The sequence below is a fragment of the Podarcis vaucheri genome, assembly GCF_965113315.1.
Source record: "Podarcis vaucheri genome assembly, chromosome: 1".
Classification (NCBI taxonomy): Eukaryota; Metazoa; Chordata; class Lepidosauria; order Squamata; family Lacertidae; genus Podarcis; species Podarcis vaucheri.
Genome location: NC_138759.1, coordinates 88,036,434 through 88,059,888, shown reverse-complemented (window position 1 = coordinate 88,059,888; position 23,455 = coordinate 88,036,434). Strand labels below are relative to the sequence as shown.

The 23,455-nt window shown below is 46.0% G+C and overlaps 1 protein-coding gene across 1 annotated transcript; it reads left to right on the top strand.

The window, feature by feature from the left end:
• The first annotated feature begins 11,395 nt into the window (after positions 1–11,395).
• Positions 11,396–23,260, top strand: CYP27A1 (cytochrome P450 family 27 subfamily A member 1). The gene is made up of 9 exons (XM_082236150.1): positions 11,396–11,652; positions 16,802–16,992; positions 18,495–18,694; positions 20,154–20,351; positions 20,658–20,818; positions 21,223–21,389; positions 21,572–21,653; positions 22,000–22,203; positions 22,404–23,260. The coding sequence occupies exons 1-9, from the start codon at positions 11,416–11,418 to the stop codon at positions 22,527–22,529; spliced, it is 1,566 nt and encodes a 521-aa protein (XP_082092276.1). The 5' UTR covers positions 11,396–11,415; the 3' UTR covers positions 22,530–23,260.
• Positions 23,261–23,455: the final 195 nt, after the last annotated feature.

Here is a 23,455-nt window from a genome sequence, read left to right as displayed (position 1 = left end):
CTACAGCACTGAGGTTGAAGGAGCAATTACACTTCCATTCCATACCCAATTGCCACCCACCTTGAGTGACAGGAGCTGGTAAGTCACTGCAAGCTGTCAGTTGATCTCATGAAAGGAGGGCAAAATAACTGCTTCAGATAGCAGAATTTTGCCATCATAAAAGGGCAACAAATAAGCAATTCACTTATTTTGTTTCTTAATTACAACTGGGAGCACCATTTGGACCCCCCCCCCTTGTGCATCAAAATATATTGGGTTGGCCCTGATGCTCAGAATAGATTCACGCTCAAGTCTTAGCATGAATGAAAGTGTAGCCTACACAGTGTTATAACTGGCACAAATTCCTCCATTTATCTTTTTCTCCCTAATAATGGACTTGTACTCTCATCATTACTTAAAGCACCATTCCTGTGGCGAAGGAGCAATTTCTTCTTGCGTCTTTGTGCCCCATGGGACTAAGATCAGAATGAGCCAGCAGGCATTAATAATACCAATAATACTAAGAGTACAGTGCATTTTGGAGTGTTCAAAGCACTCCGCGTACATAATCTTATTATAATCCTTAAAGGAAACCTGTAAAATTGGGCAGCATTATTATCCCCATTTTGCAGATTAAGCAAGGCTGAGGCTTAAGAGAGAGCCGTTTGCCTGTGGCTACTAAATGAGTTCCCGGCAGAGACAAGATTTTATTCAAGGGGCCTCCTGATTCATGACTCTTAGCCGCTATGATAGTGTCACAGTTTTAGCAGCTGGTAAAAGCTGAATGACACACAGATACTGTGACATGTTGTAAAGGGCTGTCGCGTAATATCTAGATGAGTAAAATGGGGCATTTCTGTGATGGTGGAATATTTGCGATGGTGGAATATTTGCACTGCAAGGCCAGATAATACCATATTTTCTCAAATCTAATGCTCACCTTTTTTGGCCAAATTACGAAAATTAAGGTGCACATTAGACTCAATGGCACATTTACATTCGCCAAGAAATACTTTCTTTGGTTTCAAGGTTCTGAAAATGTGAAGTGTGCGTTAGATTTGATGGCACATTAGACTTGAGTAAATACGGTATATCCTGCTGGATCATCATTCACATTGCCCCGCATAGATCTGTCACTGCTGAGATTCTGCAGTTCAACATATGTTATTTTCCTATGATTATTGTTATTTATTTTTAAAAAATACTTATATACTGCTATTCATTAAAAACTGTCAAAAACAGTTATCAGATGTTACTTGATTACTGCCAGGAAGGGGAATCTTAGTAACAGGGGCCAAATGTGCCTCCCCCAGGCATCCATGTCTGGCCCTTGGGACCCCCCCTAGGCCACACCCCTTTCTCCAAGCCACACCCATTACCAGCACTGCTTTGCACCCTTCTTGAGTGTTGTTACCTGGCTGGAATGTGGCCTTGAACGCTCATGATGCATCTGGCTTGTCTAGATGGGGGAGAGGGAGGGAGGGAGCGTGAGTGTGAGTGTGCATAGAAACTAGTACTCTACTATGTAAAGATAACTTTCGCATTTGTTGCTCTGTCCACTAACGTGGCTCCTGGAAGACCACCCAGAAGGGTATGTGGCCCTTGGGCTGAGAGAAGGTCCCTTTTTGCAAGATTACAGAGAAACTAAGCCCAAGCTGGCATGGGGGAAGGAGTTGCTCCCCTTGTTCTCAGTTCCTAACCTGTTTTAAAGGGCAGGGTCATTGGTCATCGATGGGCCACTCTGAACCTGCTTAAAATAGCCACCTGTCCTGTGGGTCCATAGCATTTCCACACTGGAGGCACCCATTCAAACCAGCTCCCTGCTCTGCTTCAAGGGGCAGTCTGAACCAGACTCAGGCGGAGGCACAGTTCTCAAGCCCAGGGTGAAATGGCGCAACCTTTCCGGACTGTCAGGCTCCCCACAATCTCCCTTTTCAGGGGTTGCTGGTCTGCTGACTGCAGCGCTGTGGGCTGCGCAGTCTCTGGACGCAGCCACCTCCGGGCCTCTGCAGCTGGGAGCTTATCGAAGCAGGAGGCCCTTTCATGTCCTGCCGGCCCAGACAGGCAGATGAGCTGCCAGCAGGGGAGGGGGGCTGGCTGGCTGGCTGCTGAGCCAAAGCCTGTCCACAGATGACTGTAGGCTCCTGGTGGCGTGTACTTGAGGGGCTCTTGCATCAGACAAGAGGCCTGTAGCATAGGCTAGGGTTGCCACATTTCAAAAAGGAAAAGCCAAGGCATTCCGAAAGTTGTTGAGCTTTTCTTAGAGCTCCTTTTTTACCTGATTTTTTGATTGACTTGTCTAAGATCCAGGACAGAGTGCCAGACTTATGGCAACCCTAGCATACACACCTTCCTTGCAACAACCCCAGCTCCTTGTGCTTGATAGGGGGCTTGTGGGTTAGAGGAATCTTGCATAAGGTTCTCAACCAACTGAAAATTTACCATGCTTAATCAGGGTTCTAACCAGTTCACTGATAGGATTTAAATTCCTTTACGGATTACAAAATGGTTACTACCCACTGTTGGAGGCAGTATGCCTCTGAATGCCATTTGCTGGGAGCCACAGAAGTGCTCAGGGGCTTCATCTGCCCCTCAGCCGAATCTCAAACGCTGCCTGCATGGATCAAGTCAGACCTGGCAAAAGTGATCTTTTCCTTCTCCACCCAAATGGTGGGTAGGGGGGGGGAGAAAAAAGAGGTGCCAAAGTGAAGGAAAGAAAGTGGCAGGCAGAGAGCGAAGGAGAGGCTGTGTACACACCAGACATTTAAAGCACATGGCCTCCCCCCAAGAATTCTGGGAGCTGTTGCTTACCCCTCACAGAGCTATACTTCCTACCACCTTTCTGAGACTACAGTTCTCAGGATTCTTTGGGAAGACTAATGTGTTTTCAGTGTATAGTGTGCATGCAGCCAGAGAAAAGGAGATGGTAGAGAGAGGGGGGTAGAAAAGGTTACCGTACTTATCCTTACAGTAAGGAGAGAGCAACCAATCACAGCTTAGGTCCTACCAAAGCATAGGGCACAGACCCAACTAGGATTGTTGAAAGGGTGGCATGAGGTTTCTGATTCCTTAAATCTGGGCAGCCCACTTGCCAGCCTCAGGCAAGATGGAATGTGGCAACTGTTGTGTGTGAGAGTGTGTGTGCAGGAGTTGATTAAGCGAATGAAGCAGGAAAAGAGAGGCAGAGTGTAGGAACCAGCAGAGATGGGGAAAAATATAAGTTAAGGCAATGGAAGAAGCAACCAAGTATACTCAGTGAAAGCAGGGCACCAGTGGTGGTGGTTACAGAAAATCTAATAAGTTCCAAAGGAAGCATGGTCTCACAATGTTTGAGAAAACTCTGGCATAGGGAAAGATCTATAGCTGAGTAGTGCATTACTCAGATAACAGGTTAATTTCTTAAATAATCAGAAAGGCCCACACTGCTAGATTAACCGTGGATGAGCATTTCTGTAGGCATATCATGAAAATGATGGTGTGCACAACAGGCTTGGGGAATAGTCTCACAAAACTACACACAAATCGCACCAGTCTTTGAGCTGGACATGTTTTCCCCAAGTTTTGCTTGCATACATTTCCAGACATAGGTTAGGTTCATGAGAATACATTTCTGCATTTCACACGGGAATGTTTTGAGGTTCCGAGGATCTCCAGGTCTTCTCCTACGGTCTTCCTTCCTCAAACAACTTGAAACATTGGCAAAATCTACAGAGTCAAGTGGCAGCAGTGTGGTCCAGTGGGCAGAGCACAGCAACAGGTCAGGAGATGCAGCTGAGTCCCTGTTGCTCTCTCTCTCTCTCTCTCCACCCTTCAGGATAGGTCAGCAGAGGGTAGCTCCAGCCACCTTCTCCCTCAGCCTCAATGGGATGCTTTGTGGGAGCCCTGCAATTCCTTCAGGCATCAGCAAGGCTTTGCAAACCAACCACCCCAGCTTCCTTGTCCCTGACTGTGTTTTACAGTTATGAGCCTCGCCTGCGTAGGAGGCATCTAGCAAGGGAAGGCGGCCAACTCCGACTGGAGACAGAGATAAAAATCAGGTTTGCTTAGGGCTGAAGCAAGCAGCCATATGCAACAGGGGCAGGGACGCTGCTGCCTCCTTGGCTCTGCAAATTCACTCCCCACCCCCACCCAAGAGGGTTTTTTAAAGAATGAGCTAGAAAGTCTGTAGGATGCACGGTGTGTGTGCTTTCTTACAGCTGGGGAGGCCCCCCTTTGCAACTCTCCACCGGATAGGACAGATCTCGACTGGGATTTGGCTGCAGAGCACGGGGTCAAGGGCCAGGTCCACTTGGTCTGTGATTATTAGGCGCACTGTCCCGAGGCTTCTTGGAAAACGCTTCTCTTTGATACTGTCTTGTAGGCACTTCAAGCCCTAATCAGCCCAGCCCACTTGAAAGGGAGACACGCAACTCTTTGGGGACTGGGCCTTGTCACTGCCAGGATCTTCCTGATGAGAAGGACTGGGCTGCACTCTCACGGATATTGACCTCGGCCTGTATGTCTTGCAAACTGGGGGTGTGCTCTGCAAGGTTTTAACCCTTTCCTTCTTTTGAACCTCAGCATCAACGAGGAATGAGACAAAAACAAGCAGCAGCAACCCACACAGCAGCAACCACCAAACCATAGCTGATGATGGAATTCAAAGCACCGGTTTGTCATCATGCCCACCCAAGCAACATGGAGACAGAGGGAAGCTTGAGGACAGTCATCTGACATATTTATGGCAGGAAATCACCAGTATGTGCTGCTGAACAGCCACAAGTGCAATGAATAGCCGCTGCAGGCTCCCATAGTCATGGGGTGTTAGTTCATTTGCTCTCTCTCTCTGAAAGGCAGTACTCTGTTTCACAAAGAGAACCTGAAAGGAAACCAGGAGTTGACAATTAAGCAGTGAGAGGTGTTTGTGTTTCTGTGTGTGTGTGTGTGTGTGTGTGTGTGTGTGTGTGTTGTGTGCAACAGTATAAAATGTGTGGTTCTCCACCTCCCTCTGGTGGCTGTTCATAACATAAGAACCCTGCTGGATCACTTCCCACTTGTGGTTCTCAGAGGCAGCTGGTATTCAGAGGCATACTGTTTCCAGTACTACAGATGCTGGCCTCTGATACTTAAGAAAGAGAAATTGTTGCTAGCCCTACTCTGGGGCCCTTCAGCTGGTGGATTAGGGATCCACCGCTGGACAGCTTCTTGAATGCAGCAGCACTACCACCCCACATATATGTAAAATTTAAAAAGGAAAAGTTGATCCTGAAATGCATGTTTGGGATGAAGGTGGGTCTCTGGAAACCAGGGTTCTCTTATTTATTTATTTATAAAAAATATTTATATATCACTATATTTATAAAAAATATTTATATATCACTGTCCGACCTTGGAACGGACAGCTCACGGAAGAACCCCGACCAAACCCAAGAGGAGGCGTGTAGTGGTGATAGGGGATTCCCTACTGAGGGGAACAGAAGCAGTGATCTGTGGGCCTGACAAGATGTCTCGGGAAGTGTGCTGTCTCCCCGGGGCTAAGATCCAAGATGTAACTGAACGACTGCAAGGAATCATAAAACCCACTGACGAATACCCCTTCCTCTTGGTTCATGTGGGAACCAATGACACTGCAAGCAATAGCCTCCAGAAGATCAAAAGAGACTACGAGGCTCTCGGCAGGAAATTGAAGCAACTAAATGCACAAATTGTCATCTCGTCTGTCCTCCCAGTTGAACGACGTGGCCCAGGGAGAGAGGGGAAAATAGTGGAAGTGAACAGCTGGCTTCGCAAATGGTGTAAACAGGAACGGTTTGGATTCTTAGATCACGGACTGCAGTTTCTTGAAGATGGACTTCTGGCAAGTGATGGGCTGCACCTCACAACGGTTGGGAGAAATGTTTTTGCCAAAAATCTCAGAAACCTCATCAGGAGGGCTTTAAACTGACTAATGTGGGGGAGGGAGACAGTGCTCCTGAAGGTAGGAGTCTATCAATTAATGAAGATGATCATCCAAATGTCATAGACCAAATGGAGCAAACAGCACGCGGACCTAGTGGAGGGAGGAAAAAATCCTTAAATAAGAGACACGGGGGAATGATTAATGGACTTCAATGTCTGTACACTAATGCGCAAAGCATGGGAAATAAACAAGATGAGCTTGAGCTCTTGGTACAGCAAACTAAATATGACATAATAGGCATCACTGAAACCTGGTGGGATAAGTCCCACGATTGGAATGTAATAATGGAGGGATACAATCTATTTCAGAGAAACAGACCAGACAAGAAAGGAGGAGGAGTGGCGTTATATGTCAGGGGTGTGTATACCTGTGAAGAGATCCAAGATTTAGAACCTCAAAGCCAAAGTGAGAGCATTTGGGTCAAAATTAAGGGAGAGAAGAATAACAGAGACCTCATTGTGGGAGTTTACTATAGATCCCCAAGCCAAACGGAGGACATAGATGATGCCTTCCTGGAACAGATGGCCAAGCATGCAAAAGGAAGGGAGATAGTAGTAATGGGGGACTTCAATTACCCGGATATTTGTTGGACGTCAAACTCAGCCAAGAGCATAAGGTCAAACAGATTCCTCACTGGCCTTGCAGACAACTTCATTGTCCAGAAAGTGGGAGAAGCAACAAGAGGAACAGCCATTTTAGACCTGGTCCTAACCAATGTTGATGACCTGGTTAGTGGGGTAGATGTGGAAGGATCATTAGGCGCGAGTGATCATGCTCTTCTGAAGTTTACTATACAGCGGACAGTAGCAGCCAAGCATACTAGGACTCAATTTCTTGACTTTAAGAAAGCCGACTTCATAAAACTTAGGGAAGTGCTGGGTGAGATCCCATGGACAGCAATACTAAAAGGAAAGGGAGTTCATGATGGCTGGGAGTTTGTTAAGACGGAGATAGTAAAAGCACAACGTCAGGCAATACCAATGAGACGAAAACATGGAAGGTGCCTAAAGAAACCAGGGTGGCTATCTAAAGAACTTTTAACTGAATTAAGATTAAAAAAGGATGTGTACAAAAAATGGAAAAGGGGGGAAACCACCAAAGAGGAATTCAAACAAATAGCCAGCACGTGTAGACACAAAGTCAGAAAAGCTAAAGCACAGAATGAACTCAGGCTTGCTAGAGAGGTTAAAAGCAACAAAAAAGGCTTTTATGGGTATGTTCGTAGCAAAAGGAAGAACAAAGAAACAGTGGGGTCACTCAGAGGAGAAGATGGTGAAATGCAAACAGGGGACACAGAAAGGGCTGAACTCCTCAATGCCTTCTTTGCCTCAGTCTTCTCCGATAAAGAAGACAATGCCCGACCTGAAGAATTTGAAGCAAATGATTCAGCAAAGGAAACACAGCCCAGAATAACTAAGGAGATAGTACAAGAATATTTGGCTAGATTAGATGTATTCAAGTCTCCAGGGCCAGATGAACTGCATCCAAGAGTGTTAAAAGAACTGGCAGATGTGATCTCAGAACCACTGGCAGTCATCTTTGAGAATTCCTGGAGAACAGGCGAAGTCCCGGCAGACTGGAGGAGGGCAAATGTTGTTCCTATTTTCAAAAAGGGGAAAAGAGAGGACCCAAATAATTACCGCCCAGTCAGTCTGACATCAATAGCAGGGAAAATTCTGGAGCAGATCATTAAGCAAACAGTCTGTGAGCACCTAGAAAGGAATGCTGTGATCACCAATAGTCAGCATGGATTTCTGAAAAATAAGTCATGTCAGACTAACCTGATCTCGTTTTTTGACAGAATTACAAGCCTGGTAGATGAAGGGAACGCAGTGGATGTAGCCTACCTTGATTTCAGCAAGGCATTTGACAAGGTGCCCCATGATATTCTTGTAAAGAAGCTGGTAAAATGCGGTCTTGACTATGCTACCACTCAGTGGATTTGTAACTGGCTGACTGACCGAACCCAAAGGGTGCTCATCAATGGTTCCTCTTCATCCTGGAAAAGAGTGACTAGTGGGGTGCCACAGGGTTCTGTCTTGGGCCCGGTCTTATTCAACATCTTTATCAACGACTTGGATGATGGACTCAAGGGCATCCTGATCAAATTTGCAGATGACACCAAACTGGGAGGGGTGGCTAACACCCCAGAGGACAGGATCACACTTCAAAACGACCTTGACAGATTAGAGAACTGGGCAAAAATAAACAAGATGAATTTTAACAGGGAGAAATGTAAAGTATTGCACTTGGGCAAAACAAATGAGAGGCACAAATACAAGATGGGTGACACCTGGCTTGAGAGCAGTACATGTGAAAAGGATCTAGGAGTCTTGGTTGACCACAAACTTGACATGAGCCAACAGTGTGACGCGGCAGCTAAAAAAGCCAATGCAATTCTGGGCTGCATCAATAGGAGTATAGCATCTAGATCAAGGGAAGTAATAGTGCCACTGTATTCTGCTCTGGTCAGACCACACCTGGAGTACTGTGTCCAGTTCTGGGCACCACAATTCAAGAAGGACACTGACAAACTGGAACGTGTCCAGAGGAGGGCAACCAAAATGGTCAAAGGCCTGGAAACGATGCCTTATGAGGAACGGCTAAGGGAGCTGGGCATGTTTAGCCTGGAGAAGAGGAGGTTAAGGGGTGATATGATAGCCATGTTCAAATATATAAAAGGATGTCACATAGAGGAGGGAGAAAGGTTGTTTTCTGCTGCTCCGGAGAAGCGGACACGGAGCAATGGATCCAAACTACAAGAAAGAAGATTCCACCTAAACATTAGGAAGAACTTCCTGACAGTAAGAGCTGTTCGACAGTGGAATTTGCTGCCAAGGAGTGTGGTGGAGTCTCCTACTTTGGAGGTCTTTAAGCAGAGGCTTGACAACCATATGTCAGGAGTGCTCTGATGGTGTTTCCTGCTTGGCAGGGGGTTGGACTCGATGGCCCTTGTGGTCTCTTCCAACTCTATGATTCTATGATTCTATGATTCTATGATCTACAGCAATTAATCTGCTGTGATGATGCCACTCCTGCCAATAGAACCATCACCATGTTTGACAACAAGGGGCACCAGCCAATCGCTAAGCAAAGGGCTGTGATGCATAAAATACTGTACATGGAGTGTTATATGGAGGACCAGCATAAAAGACAAAAGCACAAAACAGTAGGTATGGCTGACCTCAGCATGGAGATGTACAAACAGGCAATACTGTGCTTTGCCTGTTGTGCAGTTGTTGGAGGTGTAGCACCTTTGAATGAAGGAAAGAAACTTAAAAAAATTCCTTCCTGTAGCACCTTAAAGACCAACTAAGTTAGTTCTTGGTATGAGCTTTCGTGTGCATGCACACTTCTTCAGAACAAGATCTGAAGAAGTGTGCATGCACACGAAAGCTCATACCAAGAACTAACTTAGTTGGTCTTTAAGGTGCTACAGGAAGGAATTTTTTTATTTTGACTATGGCAGACCAACACGGCTACCTATCTGTAACTGGAAAGAAACTTGGCAGACTTTCCCACTGATTGACAGACTTGCACATCTTTAGCAACCTTTATTAACTGTCTCCCACACATAGAGAGGTCTGCAGTGCCTGGACTTGTTTCAGGCTCAACTTCATCAGTAAATTGAGTAAAGTGAAACAAACAAACAAACAAACAAACATGAAATAAACTTAGAGTAATACAAAGTGTGGTCCCTGCTTCTCTGCTTGGCTCATTTACATCAAGCCTAGGGGAGCACCAGCTAACCAGCTACAAAGGTTGTTTCTGCTAGAGATCATCAGGGTGGGGCCTTGTTCAGAGGTGGTTGCTGGACTCAAGGTATGTTTTTTGTACTGCTGCTTGAATGATGTTCTTCTGCTTCTTTTGTTGTGTCCTATTGTGGATTATTAGGAGATGGTTTAATCTTAGTGTATACACATATGAGCTATGTTGATCAGTCTGTTATTTGTACATCAGTCTTCTTACAACGTGTAACTTATAGTGAACTGCCATGGAATAATATGTTTTATTTCGTAAACTTTTCTGATCATGTGAGCAGAATGCTGCTTTCCATGGGGAAATGGTATACAAATAAGCTATGATGAAATCAGAAGAAGGAAGAAATTGCATGTACACCCCAACTCATTGATTCTATGCTCAGCCTGCATGTTTGCAAATAAAAGAAAGTCTTACAATAGGCCTCCTTCCAAAGAGAACGCAAAACTATCCTGGCTGCACCCCTGCACCTACTTGGAGAAGTGGGGTGAGCGTGTTTAGAGTCCTTTTTGGCAGGGGTAGCTAACCTGCAGCTCACCAGATATTTTTGGACTCCCAGTATGGCCAGTGGTCAGGGATGATGATATAGCTACAGCCCAGCAACAGCTGGAGGGCCACAGGTCTAGGTACCCAGTAGAGACTGTTCCATTAAGTTGAACAGAGCACTTGCAATAAAAGAAAGTGTTGCTTTAGTTTGGTTTAGATCTATGTTCTCGGGTTACATACACACATCATTCAGGCACATTATTTCTGGGCAAGTACCTGGTATATCTCTAGCAAAAGATTCCCCTCCTCTCTAGGAGTTGTGTTGATAAGTGGGGAACAGGTTCACTTACAAGGGTTCCCAACAGTCACATTTGTTAACATATTTAACAGACGCATGATTGGGAGTGGAGGTGGGAGGATGACAATCTGCAGTGAGAGATGTGATGATGGAGATACTCCATCTGTTGTATTTCTGCCTGTTGTGCGTACGTTTAAATTACAGGCGCCCTCCTGGAACAAAGGTGGAAACTTTTATTATTATAGGCTGGGCAAGTTGCTCAAGTTCAAGGGACACCTCAGAACAAAGGTTGGCCCTCTAAGGATGTCCTTGAGCCAAAATATCTGATAAGGGAACTTAATTCCCGTTGCTTATTATTAAGTCTGCAGAGTAGCAGGATAAAAAATAAAGGCCGAACACGGCATATTCTATTTATGTTTGTTTTTAAACCATTGCTCCGCCCCAAGTGTTTAGCTGTGAGCCGCCTTGAGTCCCTGTCAGGAAAAAATACGGGATATAAATAAATTCAATAATAACCTTCACTCCAGTTTTGTGCATGCAAAAGATCATTGGCGGCGTGCAATAAAAAGGACGCCTGGAGGCGGCGGCGCCCACCCCCCTCGCGATAAGCACTGCTCCCAAGCAAGCAACTCGACACCAAATCCTGGGCACCGCTCAGGATGTGAAGTGGTTACTTCGCTTCTGCTTTGTTCCGTAACCATCTGCTGCAAAGCACAATCGCTTATCGTCTCCAGCGCAGAAGGGCTCAATTGGGTACGAAGGTTTTTAAATTTTGAAAAGAGAGTATGCAGTTACCTTTCCCCCAAAAGCTTTTCCTGAAATACGCAAGCAGCTCCCGGCTCCTCCTCCTCCTCTTCTTCTTCGCCTTCTTTAGGTCAGTCCCGCCCAGCTGGCCCCTCCTCCTCTCCCTCCCTCTCCCTCTCCTCTCCCGCCTGACTTTCAGTCCGCAGGAGCCATGGCGAAGTTGGGAGGCTTCTCCGGGAGGCTGCTGCGGCGCTGCCTGGGGTCTCAGCCAGGGTCTCTGTGCCCCGATCTAGCTTGCAGAAGCGCATCCAGCGCCGCGGAGGCAGCTTCGGTCTCCCGGCATGAGGAGCGGCTGAAGCGGCCGGAAGAGTTGCCCGGGCCGGGGATCCTGGGATCCATCTACTGGCTCTTCGTGAGGGGCTATTTGCTCCACACGCACCGCCTGCAGGTGGGAGATGGTCGACGGTGGGGCACCCCGGGCAGTGGGGACGGGCAAGAGGGAGCATATCCCAAGGGATCTCACCTGGTGATCTCACCTGGCGTCGCAAAGGCTCCCAGGTATATTCATGCCAGCTGAGCCAATCCGGAGCCAGGGACGTTGCCAGGTAGAATTTATATGAATCTATTCCTCTGGGAAGTTGAGACTTAAGGCTGACGTCCTGCCAGCACTGTTGCCCAGTTGCCCTATAAGGGAAGCTATCTATGTGTTGTTTTCAAGGAGAAGATTGGCAGGTGGTCCTGTGCTCGTCATAAAACACCTGGTGCTTAGGGGGTCCAGAGATGCGCCCTAACAGTGTCCCTGCCCTGGGCATTTAGGATGGTTAGGGGACTCACAGCCACTTTGGGACAGAAGCCTGGGCCCTCCAAGAACAAGAAAGCTGATATACCACATCTGGAAGTTAGTGAAGTAGTGTACAGCTGAAGAGGAGACTCTGGAAGAGCATTCACTACAGAGTTTTTAATTGCTTTTTAAAGCATTGCTGGCAGCACAACATGTGGCCTGAATGCGCACTCTGATATGTCTACTCAGAAGTGAACTGGTCTTTGACCGTAATAATAAATTATTATTATTATTATTATTACACAGAATCCCCAGTGAGCGAAATTGTCCTTACTCCCAAGTGAGAGGAGCTAGGACTTCAGCCTAAGTGTCTTTCCCTATCTGCCATTAATCTGATGGGCTTCTCTGAGATAAAAAGTTGTGCCTGCGTTATGGTCCTGCCTCCCAGCCTTTTTGAACCTGTATGTCTGATCCTTCACTGCTAACACAAGTAATGCGTCATAACCCCCATTGATGCTTCAGATAACAACAGCTGACTGGAAGACAAGGAAGACTTTTAAGGTTCAGAGGACTGAATGGACTATGAGCCCGTACTAGCAAGTAAAACCAAAGTGATCCTTGGAGGCATGTGCAAAATAGCTGTGTGTGGGGTCATGATCTGCATGTTGCTTCATAAGGTCACAGGCACTGTGATCTATAACTGAGCTGTTGTCTCATTCTGGTGCCTATGCTTTAAAATGAATGGAGAACCTATGGCCCCAGATGTTGTTGAACTACAACTTCCACCATCCCTGGCCATTGGCCACGCTGGCTAGGGCTGATGGGAGCAGGAGTCCCAACAACTTCTGAATCCCTGTTCTGAAAGGATGTTAGAGGAATTAACACCAATAATCCAAGAACTGGAAAGGTGATCAGATAGCTAGGCATGGAAGGAGTTTGATCTACTACATGGCTTCAAATAATAAAGGAGGACCTAAAGGCAGGGCTTCCACTGCAGGGGGAAAAGTGTTGGCTACTCAAGGGCTGTGATTGAACCCATTCTTGGGAATTAATATTGGCCACATTCCAGTGACATTTGGGGTTCAAGGGTTCAGCAAAACAGTAGCTCAGTCCAAAGTATACCAAGACAGAAAGTTTAGAGAAGGGGAAATAGTCTCCCTCACTTTCAGATACCTAGCCTGTGGTCCTCCAGATGTTGATCCCAGTCACAGTCAGGATGACTACTTTAGCTCAGCAGTTTAACAGGCTTGATTCCATACAAACTATAGTAGTAGGGAGGGTGGAGTAAGAGTTTCATAACCCAGCAGCAGCAGATTTATTAGATTTCCTCACCACAAAGTCCTAGGGCAGGTAACAGCCCTGTACAAATACAATAACGAAAGGTGCCAAGAGATCACAAGGGGATAGGGAGCAAATCAGCTGGCAGATATGACAAAACTAGATAGCAAGAGTCAGTTCTCAGTGGCTGTTTTCAAGGTTTATAAAATAATCAAGAAAACTCTAACATGTGGCCATTAGTAAGAGGCCTATAGGCATGTTTACAAGTTTTGCAAACGTTTGGTTTTCCTGAAGGCTCTGTGAACTCAGCTAACACTAGAACTGCTGTGATGCAAGGAACAAAGGTTTTTTTTTTCGTTTTCTTTTTTACAAACTGTTTCTTCTTGGGAAAGTTGCCAGTTCCCTAACATGAGAAATTGGTACAGCGAGAACATAGCTTCTTATGTGTCACTGCTTGTGAATTGTTCTGAGGTGAAAACTAGGGCCAGAGAACTCAAATGGTGGTTATTTCTAACCATTGATGTGTGTTTGGTGTGAGGTCCTGTAACCAAGAGTTGACTACCGAACCAATTCTGTGCATGGACTTTGCTTTGGAAGGAAGTTCCCCTGAGTTCAGTGGGCCTTATTCCTGTATGCATAGGACTGCAGCCTCAATTAAGGAGAGACAGAGAGAGAGAGAGGGAGGGAGGGAGGGAGGGAGGGAGGGAGGGAGGGAGGGACAAAGAGAGAGGAAAAATTATTATGTTCTCCTTAGAGTTTATCTATCTATGTAAAAACCAGTCTCCAGGACTCATCACCCCCTCACATCCCCAAGAAACAGAACATAAGACTGTGGAAAAAGTACCAGACTCTATCCTTAGAGGTTCCTATTAGGTTCTCTGCTTTGAGGTAAACATCTTGCAATGGGAAAGCCTGTATTTAGTATATCATGCCTGCCCTACAAGTAGCTCAGAGCAGCAAACATACCGTATTTTTTGCACCATAACACTCACTTTTTTCCTCCTAGGAAGTAAGGGGAAATGTCTGTGCGTGTTATGGAGCGAATGCCTGCGGGTGGCGGGGGGGATCTGCTGCAGTCGTGAGCAGAGGATCCGTGGTTCCCCTTCCTTCCCTCCTCCGTGGTTACAAAGCATGGATCCACATGGATCCTCAGGATTTTTGCATTGGACTACTCCAAACTCACTGTCAGATCACATGTCTGTGGCCACAGCATGAACCACAAAAATCATATATCCACTATTTTGTTTAGAATTTTTTTTCTTGTTTTCCTCCTCTAAAAACTACGTGCGTGTTATGGTCTGGTGCGTGTTATAGAGCGAAAATTACGGTAATTGCTGTTATATCCTGAAAACAATGCTGTAAAGTAGGTTAGACTGAGATTTAAGGTTCAGTACAAACTCCATTTATGCCAGCCTTTTGGGAGATGGGACTGAGTGGAGGCAGCCAGGTAGGGAAATGCTTGTGTCTTTCTGCCAGCACAAACCTCCAAATGGATGAGATGCTAAAGGAGCTTGGGGGGGGGGGAGCTGTGTCAGCTTGGTGTCCGCTGAACATAAAGCTGTGCTCACAGCCAGTGCTGGCTAGTGGAGGAACTGATCTGGACCCTATTTGCCTGGTCCCCCTTCTTTTCTGCTGCTGTTACTGCTGCTGCAGTGAGTGTCTAGCCCATCATTCTTCAGAGCCTGGTTAGGATTGCTCCATTAGTTCACCCAGCCACATTTATGGACGAGTGGAGATTTGAACCTAGGTCTTGCCAGCCGTTTGTCACTCTAGCCACTACAGCATGCTGTCCCTACATCGCATTGATTGTTAGAGAAGGGGCCACCCCAAAAAAATAGTGTAATCAGGAGCAGGTACAGTGGTACCTCGGTTTATGAACTTAATCAGTTCCAGAAATCCGTTCTTAAACCGAAACCATTCTTAAACCGAGGCGCATTTTCCCTAATGAGGCCTCCCACCGCTGGTGCCCTTCCACCGGTCAGATTCCGTTCTTAGACCGAGGTAAAGTTTGCAAACTGGGACACTACTTCTTGTTTTGTGAACCGAATAGTTCGTAAACAGGGCTGTCCTTAAACCGAGGTACCACTGTATTAGTTTTAGCCCACTCTAAAAGGGGCCATCTCTTATCTAGGAAGAATGCCCTATAATAGCCTGAGGAGAACAAGATGAAAGAGTCAATAAAGATTTATTGATTACACTGGTTGAAAGAAACTATTGTGTAAGGAGTTCAACACCATCACCTGGTATTTACTGTAGATATGAGATGGCAGAAGCAAAGCATCAAAGCCAGAGTGGTGGTGCTGTATTTCCTAACCAACCTTTGCCCGGGGCCCAGTTTACAGCTGCTTCCAAAAATAAATAGAACTCCATGCTCCCACAGTGAGCCAGTGTGGTACTGTGGTTTGATTGTCAGACTAGGACCTGGGAGACAAGAGTTCAAATCCCCTCTCAACCATGAAGCTCACCTTAAGCCAGTCACTGCCTCTCAGCCTAACTTACCTCACAAGGGTGTTATGGGGATTAAATGTGGAGAACCATGTAGACTCCCCTGAGCTCCTTGGAGAAAGAGGTGGGATGTAAATGCTGGATCCCACTAGCGCAGATATTTAGTTGAATCCAGCCCCAAATATCTCCTCTTGTCCTGACTAAAAGGTTGGGAGCTGGAGTGAAAATATTGGATATAAAGCAAGCTAGAAAATAGGGTAGTTAGAAGGCTGCAGAGCTGGCAACTTGCAGAAATGCCAAATAAAGAAGGGATTGAAACACTTAGTTTTTTTACATAAACAAATAAATAAATAAATAAATAAATAACTATAAACATAACATTTTCACACATTTAGAAAAAGGTTATTTCAAACCTTGAGACCTCCTTCCTTCCCTCCATGGGGTTCCAATTCTAAATTTCATTCCTGCATCTTTTAGTGTAATCTATCTGTTATATAATCATAGTACAGTGGTGCCTTGCAAGACGAAATTAATCCGTTCCGCGAGTCTCTTCGTTTTGCGAAGCACGGCTATTAGCGGCTTAGCGGCTATTAACGGCTTAGCGGCTTTAAGAAAAAAGAAACAAACTCACAAGAACTCGCAAGACGTTTTGTGTTGCGAAGCAAGCCCATAGGGAAATTCATCTTGTGGAACGACTAAAAAAATGGAAAACTCTTTCGTCTTGCGCGTTTTTCGTCTTGCGAGGCATTCGTCTTGCGAGGTACCACTGTATCCAAAATCCAGGGGCGAGATGGAACTATGGGAAGTGTTATCACAGCTGGGCACTGCAGGAGGAAGGAACTGAAGGAGGAAGGGACCCAGAGCTGAACTGAGGAATGCAAGCTCTAAACTAAGCAAAACAAATAAAAATGGCAGCATGTCCTTGCTGAGAATGAAGTGGTGTGATGCTTCTAGGTGTATATGGCATTTTCCTAACCAGCATGTGGACTTAATTATTGCCCTCAGCAATAAGGGCAGTCATGCAAACATTTATGATTATTCAGAATGGGCTGGTGCCAGGGCTAATCCCACTGACTGTGTGTGTCTCTTCCAGGTCATTTCCAGGAAGAAGTATGGCCCCATTTGGCAATCTTGGTTTGGCCCTTATGTTAACATTAATATTGGCAGTCCTGAAGTCCTCGAGCAGCTGTTGCGTCAGGAAGGGAAGTATCCCATCCGAAGTGACATGGCCCTCTGGAAGGAGCACCGGGACGTACGGCACTTGCCCTATGGCCCCTTCACTGAGTGAGTGTGTGAAGCGTTCCATCCCATATCCTGTAGCTACTGTGTGGGCATATCAAGGGCAGTATTTACAAAAGCAAGGGGAGGCATAGTCTTTGCATAGCATGCATTTTATCTTTCTATGATGGTTTGATATTTCCAAGGCTGTGTATAATGTAGACTTTTAATTTTTTTAAAGAGTGGAAAAAAGCAGCTAAATTCTGCAATTTGATTCAATGAATTTGCATGCTTGGATACTTTGTATAATTTCTTCTGGCAATTATGGGAAAGGCACAGTGCTTTCAGGGCACACTTACATCTGGAATGGAACAGAAAAGCACATTCCAGATACCTTATCTCCAGCTCCTCGCATTGGTGTGGATGGCAAGGTGTGGCATAGCAATGAATATCATGAATGAGAAGCAGGGAATGTGTGAAGACTCATGCGTCAGTTGTGCACAAAGGAAAATCAGATATGATATTGCAAGAAAATGCCTTCCTTTGGAAGCATCCGTATTAATAGCAAAGTCAATTCTCCAAATGCCAACCCCTTTGCAGCCAAGATGGTACCACACAAATAGGAGGAGGAGGTGCCAGCAGACTTAGGGGAAATCACAAGGTTTGCCAAAGTATAATGAAGATTCTTTAGGGGAGCACCCCAAAAGAGCTCAGTGAGAATGAGCACGCAGAGTGGACATGGAAAGCCAACTGACTGTTGGGGAAAGAAAACTGCAGTAGGAGGGGGAATGGAAAGGATTATCCTAGAAAAAGGCATGGCTGGCTTGCTGCAACCCTGAACAGGAACTCTCCACACCGCAGCATCTTGTAGTTTGCACTTGCATGGGGTTCTTTGCTTCTGCCCCTTTCATATTTTAATAAATAAAGCCAAACAAACATTTGTCTTATGTTGCAAAACAACTACTGAGATTGGAAAAGGAAAGTATTAGTGGCTTGATGGGTACCAACCAATCAAGACCTTCCACAGTTGACTTTCATTGCAAATTTACAGAACCCATACAGTATATAAAATTGTTTGAAGTTGGGTTTTTTAAAAGACTTTGCAGCTGTCTGCTGTTCTCTGCCTCTCTCTGTCAGCCAAACGAACAGGCTACCCATTGTAGGCTAAAGGATTTCTTAAGTGATGAAAGGGTTTCCAAAACCCTCCTATTCCCTGCAGTCAGGGCTGCCTAAACATGCCCTGTGGCAGGATGGGGAACCTGTAGCCCTTCAGAGAGGGTTGGACTGCAACTCCCATTATCCCTAGCCATTGACTATACTGACTGGAGCTGATGGGAGCCCCACAACATTTGGAGGGTCAGAAGTTTCCTGTCAATGAGGAGTGATTCCAGAGCAAAACCATGAGCCAATACTGGCAAACTGAGAAATATTCCAAGGGATATTTGTTGTGGGTTGTGGGAGATTGTTAGCCGCTTTGAGACTCCTTAGGGTAGTGATAAAGCGGGATATCAAATCCAAACTCTTCTTCTTCTTCTTTCTTACATGGATCCAACTGTCTCTCTCCTCAGGGATGGAGAGCGGTGGCACCGCCTGCGGCAGGTGCTGAACAAGAGGATGCTCAAACCTACAGAGGCTGTTTTGTATGCGGGTGCTATCAATGAGGTGGTGTCAGACCTGATGGTGTTTCTGGAGAATGAGAGAAAAAAGAGTCCCTCAGGGATGGTGGTGCAAGATATGGCCAGTGTATTGTACCGCTTTGCCTTGGAAGGTGTGTGGACAGTTATGATGCTGTAAACTATTTCCTTTCAGTGATTATTCTGTTATTCTCATCGTACAGCTAATGGGTAGGTGGAAGAGGAGCTGTTCAGGTGTCAGGTAGGTCTAGGTGTGACCCCATGCATGTGAAGGAAATCTTTTGATTATGGGCCCCACTGAACCTGACATTACATGCATTGTTTCATTTCATTGCGGCAGCTAGACAAGTGACTGGGAGTGGCCGCCAAGACCATATAACACCGGTCCTGAAAGACCTACATTGGCTCCCAGTACGTTTCCGAGCACAATTCAAAGTGTTGGTGCTGACCTTTAAAGCCCTAAAAAGCCTCCATTCAGTATACCCGAAGGAGCATCTTCACCCCATCGTTCAGCCTGGACACTGAGGTCCAGCTCCGAGGGCCTTCCAGTAGTTCCCTCACTGCAAGAAGTGAGGTTACAGGGAACCAGGCAGAGCGCCTTCTAGGTAGTGGCTAAACAACGATCTGACTTTTAGAAGACATTGGAAGGCAACCCTATAGTGAGAAATTTTTAAAGTCTAATGTTTTACAATTGTTTATGTGCTGTAAGCCGCCCAGAGTGGCTGGGGAAACCAGCCAGATAGGGTATAAATAATAAAATTATTGTTGTTGTTGTTATTATTCATTGACTAGTTGACTTGAGTGGAGCTAAGCACCAGCAACTGATTACAGGATTCAGCTTAAGAAGGTTTTCCATTTTCTGTTTAATTACCCCAGATGTTATTTTTTCATAGAAACATTCTCTCTCTCTTTTAAAGCAATACTTTCCCCCTCTGCATTTAAGAGTAAGGGGGTAATCAGGAGAGAACAACTTTTTCCTAAAATTCTGAACAATTCAAAATGTTTTTCTTTAAAAAATAATAATCAGGAAGTGTATACCTTGTTTGATCTAGCACTGGGGAAATCTATGGCCCTTCAGAAGGTGTTGGACTCCAACTCCTATCAGCCCCAGCCAGCATGGCCAACGATCAGGAATGATGGGAGTTGTAGTTCAGCAACATCTGGAGAGCCACAAGTTCCCCACTCCAGAAAGCAGACCAACTCTGTGGGGAGTATAGTCAGATGAAAAATGGCAAAGGAAGGGATAGTTAGAAGTTTCTGTGTCTGCCACAATGGGGATCCATGTTCTTGGTGTTAATGTGTAACAGCTTATCCTGAAAAGTCCAGTCTTTTAAAAGTACACATCTTGTAGCTGGATAGACACTGCCATCCCTGGAGAGATAGGCAAAAAAAATAATTGCCCAGCTAAACATGGCAGCCATCATATACCCTCCTCTCCCAGCAGCCAAGCTCATTCCAATACTTTCGGTCTGACAGTCCACAATTAATATATTGTTCCAAGTACAAGCAAACCCTTTGGAGATATTCTTTCTAATGTGATGGGATATCAGGGCCGTTTCCTCAAGTCTTCCCACCTGTGCTTTCTGCTTCCAGGCATCTCCTACATCCTATTTGAGACCCGCATTGGCTGTTTGGAAAAGCAGATCCCTGCTGAAACACAGAACTTTATCCATGCAATTGGGTACATGCTGAAGAACTCCATCTTTGCTACTATCCTGCCCAAGTGGACCCGGGATGTGCTGCCTTTCTGGAACCGCTATCTGCAGGGCTGGGACACAATCTTTGCCTTTGGTATGTCAAGAGTGGGGACAACTCTGGAATTACCGGTCAATCATCCCTCACTTTCTCTCTTGAGAGTGGGAAGATTCGTAATCTAAGCTTCCTCAAGTGCCTGTGCCAGTAGGCCAAGAAGTCAAAGGTGAGTGGTAGATATCCGGCCCACGTGGTAAATGCTGTCATGAACAGTCCCATAATTGTGTCCCCATGGTAACAGTAGGCCAAAGGTGAGTGGTAGATACCGAGCCTGTGTGGAGGATGCAGGAATGATCAGGCCAGACATGTGTTCCCATGGTAACCGATGCTATTTAATTACTCCAGGGAAAAAGCTGATTGATCAGAAGATGCTGGAGGTTGAGAAGTCTCTGGAGAAGGGTGAGGTTGTCTCAGGCTACCTAACTTACCTACTGTCCAGTGGGCGGATTAGCCATGAAGAGATATATGGCAGCATAGCTGAGCTACTCCTGGCTGGCGTAGACACGGTAGGACATTGACTTCTTAGCCTTCCTTACTTGAGTGCCCACCCCAAAATGTAATGACAAAAAATGCAGCTTACAAGCAATATCACACTACATAAATAAAACAAACCATCAGGAGCCAACCCACAGAGCAGTTGGTGTTAGGTGGCTCTTGGGTGGGGGTGGAGGGCCATGATGTCTCCTTGCCCTGCATCCCTCAATACACATTTTTTTAAAAAAAATTATGGGAAATGTAAAAATATAGCAAACTGCTGTGTTCCTTCATGATAAGCTTTTGGAAGAGATTTGACTGCCACAGGCTAGTCACTGTCTGATTCTTTGGGATGGTCACATATATCATTCCAAGATTTTCTCCTGCCTTTGCTGCCTGGATGTAGCATCTTCACCACTTTGCTTTGCCCTTTCAGACATCAAATACCCTTTCATGGGCCATGTATCACCTGGCCAGAGACATGGAGGTCCAGGAAGCCTTATACCAGGAGTTGATCAGTGTGGTACCCGAAGATCAGATCCCTGAGGCCAAGGACCTCGCCAGGATGCCACTGCTTAAGGCAGTGATCAAGGAGACTCTTAGGTAAGGGGCCTTTCTCATTGTTCCAAGGAGCAAGATCACAGGCCTGGACTTTGTGGCTCCCGGGGCTTCATCTTGCCCAGAGTGGTTCCACCCATTTCCCATTTATGCTTCTGTAGCTTCTGAAGAGCCTTCCTTTGTTCTGATGCACAGTGACAGCCCTCCCTCCACTAATGTCCTTATAGGCTTTACCCTGTGGTCCCCGCCAATGCCCGAATCATCGCAGAAGACGATGTTGTTGTTGGAGGATACAAATTTCCAAGGGATGTGAGTAGTAATGTATTCCTGATGTTGCAACTTGAGGCATTTGTTAGTGGCCAGAAGTGGATATGGAATAAAAGGGATGGGGCTGTCACTGAATCTTGACATATAGGCAGTTCATGATAGGGAAAAACAACAGTGGGGGAATGCAAGGCTTGAACTAGGTGAAGGCTGTATGTACATATGTCAGAATGGGTTAGCATTGGTTAAGCTGCCCTGATGGGAAATGGTAAACTGCATGGCAAGAATATTACTTTGCCACCAGCCCTTATGTTGCTATGGGGAATCGACTGTCGGAGAGCAAAGTCTTTGTCATTTGCTAACTCTCTGTGCTTCCCACTGGCCCCTCCAGACCCTCTTTGTTTTGGCCCATTACGCTCTCTCGCATGATGAGTCCAGCTTCCCGGAACCAGAGCGCTTCCTGCCACGTCGCTGGCTGCGAGATCAGAGGGACTTGCCTCCCCACCCCTTCAGCTCCATCCCCTTTGGCTATGGGGTGCGTGCCTGTCTGGGGCGCCGCATCGCTGAGCTCGAGATGCATTTGGCTCTTGCCAGGGTGAGTTACTTCTGTGGGGGCAGAGGGGGTGTCCTTTGGGAAGAAGGGCAGAAAATGAATACAGTATAATAAACAAACCAGAAACAGGGCAATGCTGTGGCCCAAGAGGTCATCACAGCTGTAGGCATATTTGATTACTTGTGTTTGGTGGGTGGGAATGAAGCTTTGCCCCCAAATAAGTCAAGCTTTTCTCTTTCCAGCTTATCCGGATATTCTTAATCAGACCAGGTCCACGGTGTACAGAGGTGAAGCCCCTCTCTCGGATTGTGCTTGTTCCTGACAGACCCATTGACCTGGAGCTTCTTGACAGACGGACAAAGCTTTAAGGCAGTGGGGGGGGTCACAAGCCCACGGACTGGATCAAGCCCTCCAAGACTATATGCAGTGGTCCATCTGCCCCACCTTCCTCCCCGTTGCAATGCTGGGCTGAAGAGGAGAGGTTCAAAGCTCTCCACCAAGCCCCGGAGGTCTCGTTTCTCTTCTGTGTGTATGCGAGTGAGAGTGAGAGTGTGTGCTGTGTACTGAGTTTGTATACATGTGGAGTGAGTCTGTGTTTGGTGGCCATTTTGGCTCTGATGGCTGCTAGAACGTGGCCCACAAAGGGTTGGCCAACTCTGAATGTAGCCCACAAACCAAAACACTGGGTTGCCCATGCTTTAAGCAAACCTTGATCACCACTCCTGAAACTTCGTCTGGATAGACTGTGAAGACTAAGCACTTAACATCAACCTTGTTTGTGCCTTGGCTGATCATCTGGTGGATCTCCCTGTACCCAAATCACCTCTGATACAATTTACTGGTATCAGATTGCTCTGCAATCTTCTCCTGTGAATCCTTGCAAAGCTTTGCACCGCATTCTGTGCCTGATTGATTCTTGTGGTGGATCTGAGGAGTGGAGGGTGGGGTAGGAGTAGTTACTGTTAGCCAGTGTCCCTCAGAACTGGCTGACTGATTGCATCAACTTTTCTCTTCCCTGCGTTCCCAATACTCAGGTGTTTAAGAATGAAATTGTCACAGCTTGGTGGTGGCTATTAAAATCCTTGCTTCTACCCTACAACATGCAATCTTCTTTTTTTGATGGAGTTATCGTTCCTGGTGTGTTTGTGCACGCACTCAGCAGTCTTTGGTCTGAAAAAGGTTTTCCACCCATGTGCCACAATATATTTCTTATTTGTTTTTTAAACTTAATCCCACTTAATTTTCAAACGAATTCCTACCATATCAAAATGTAATAGTTAAGTATTTCACATAA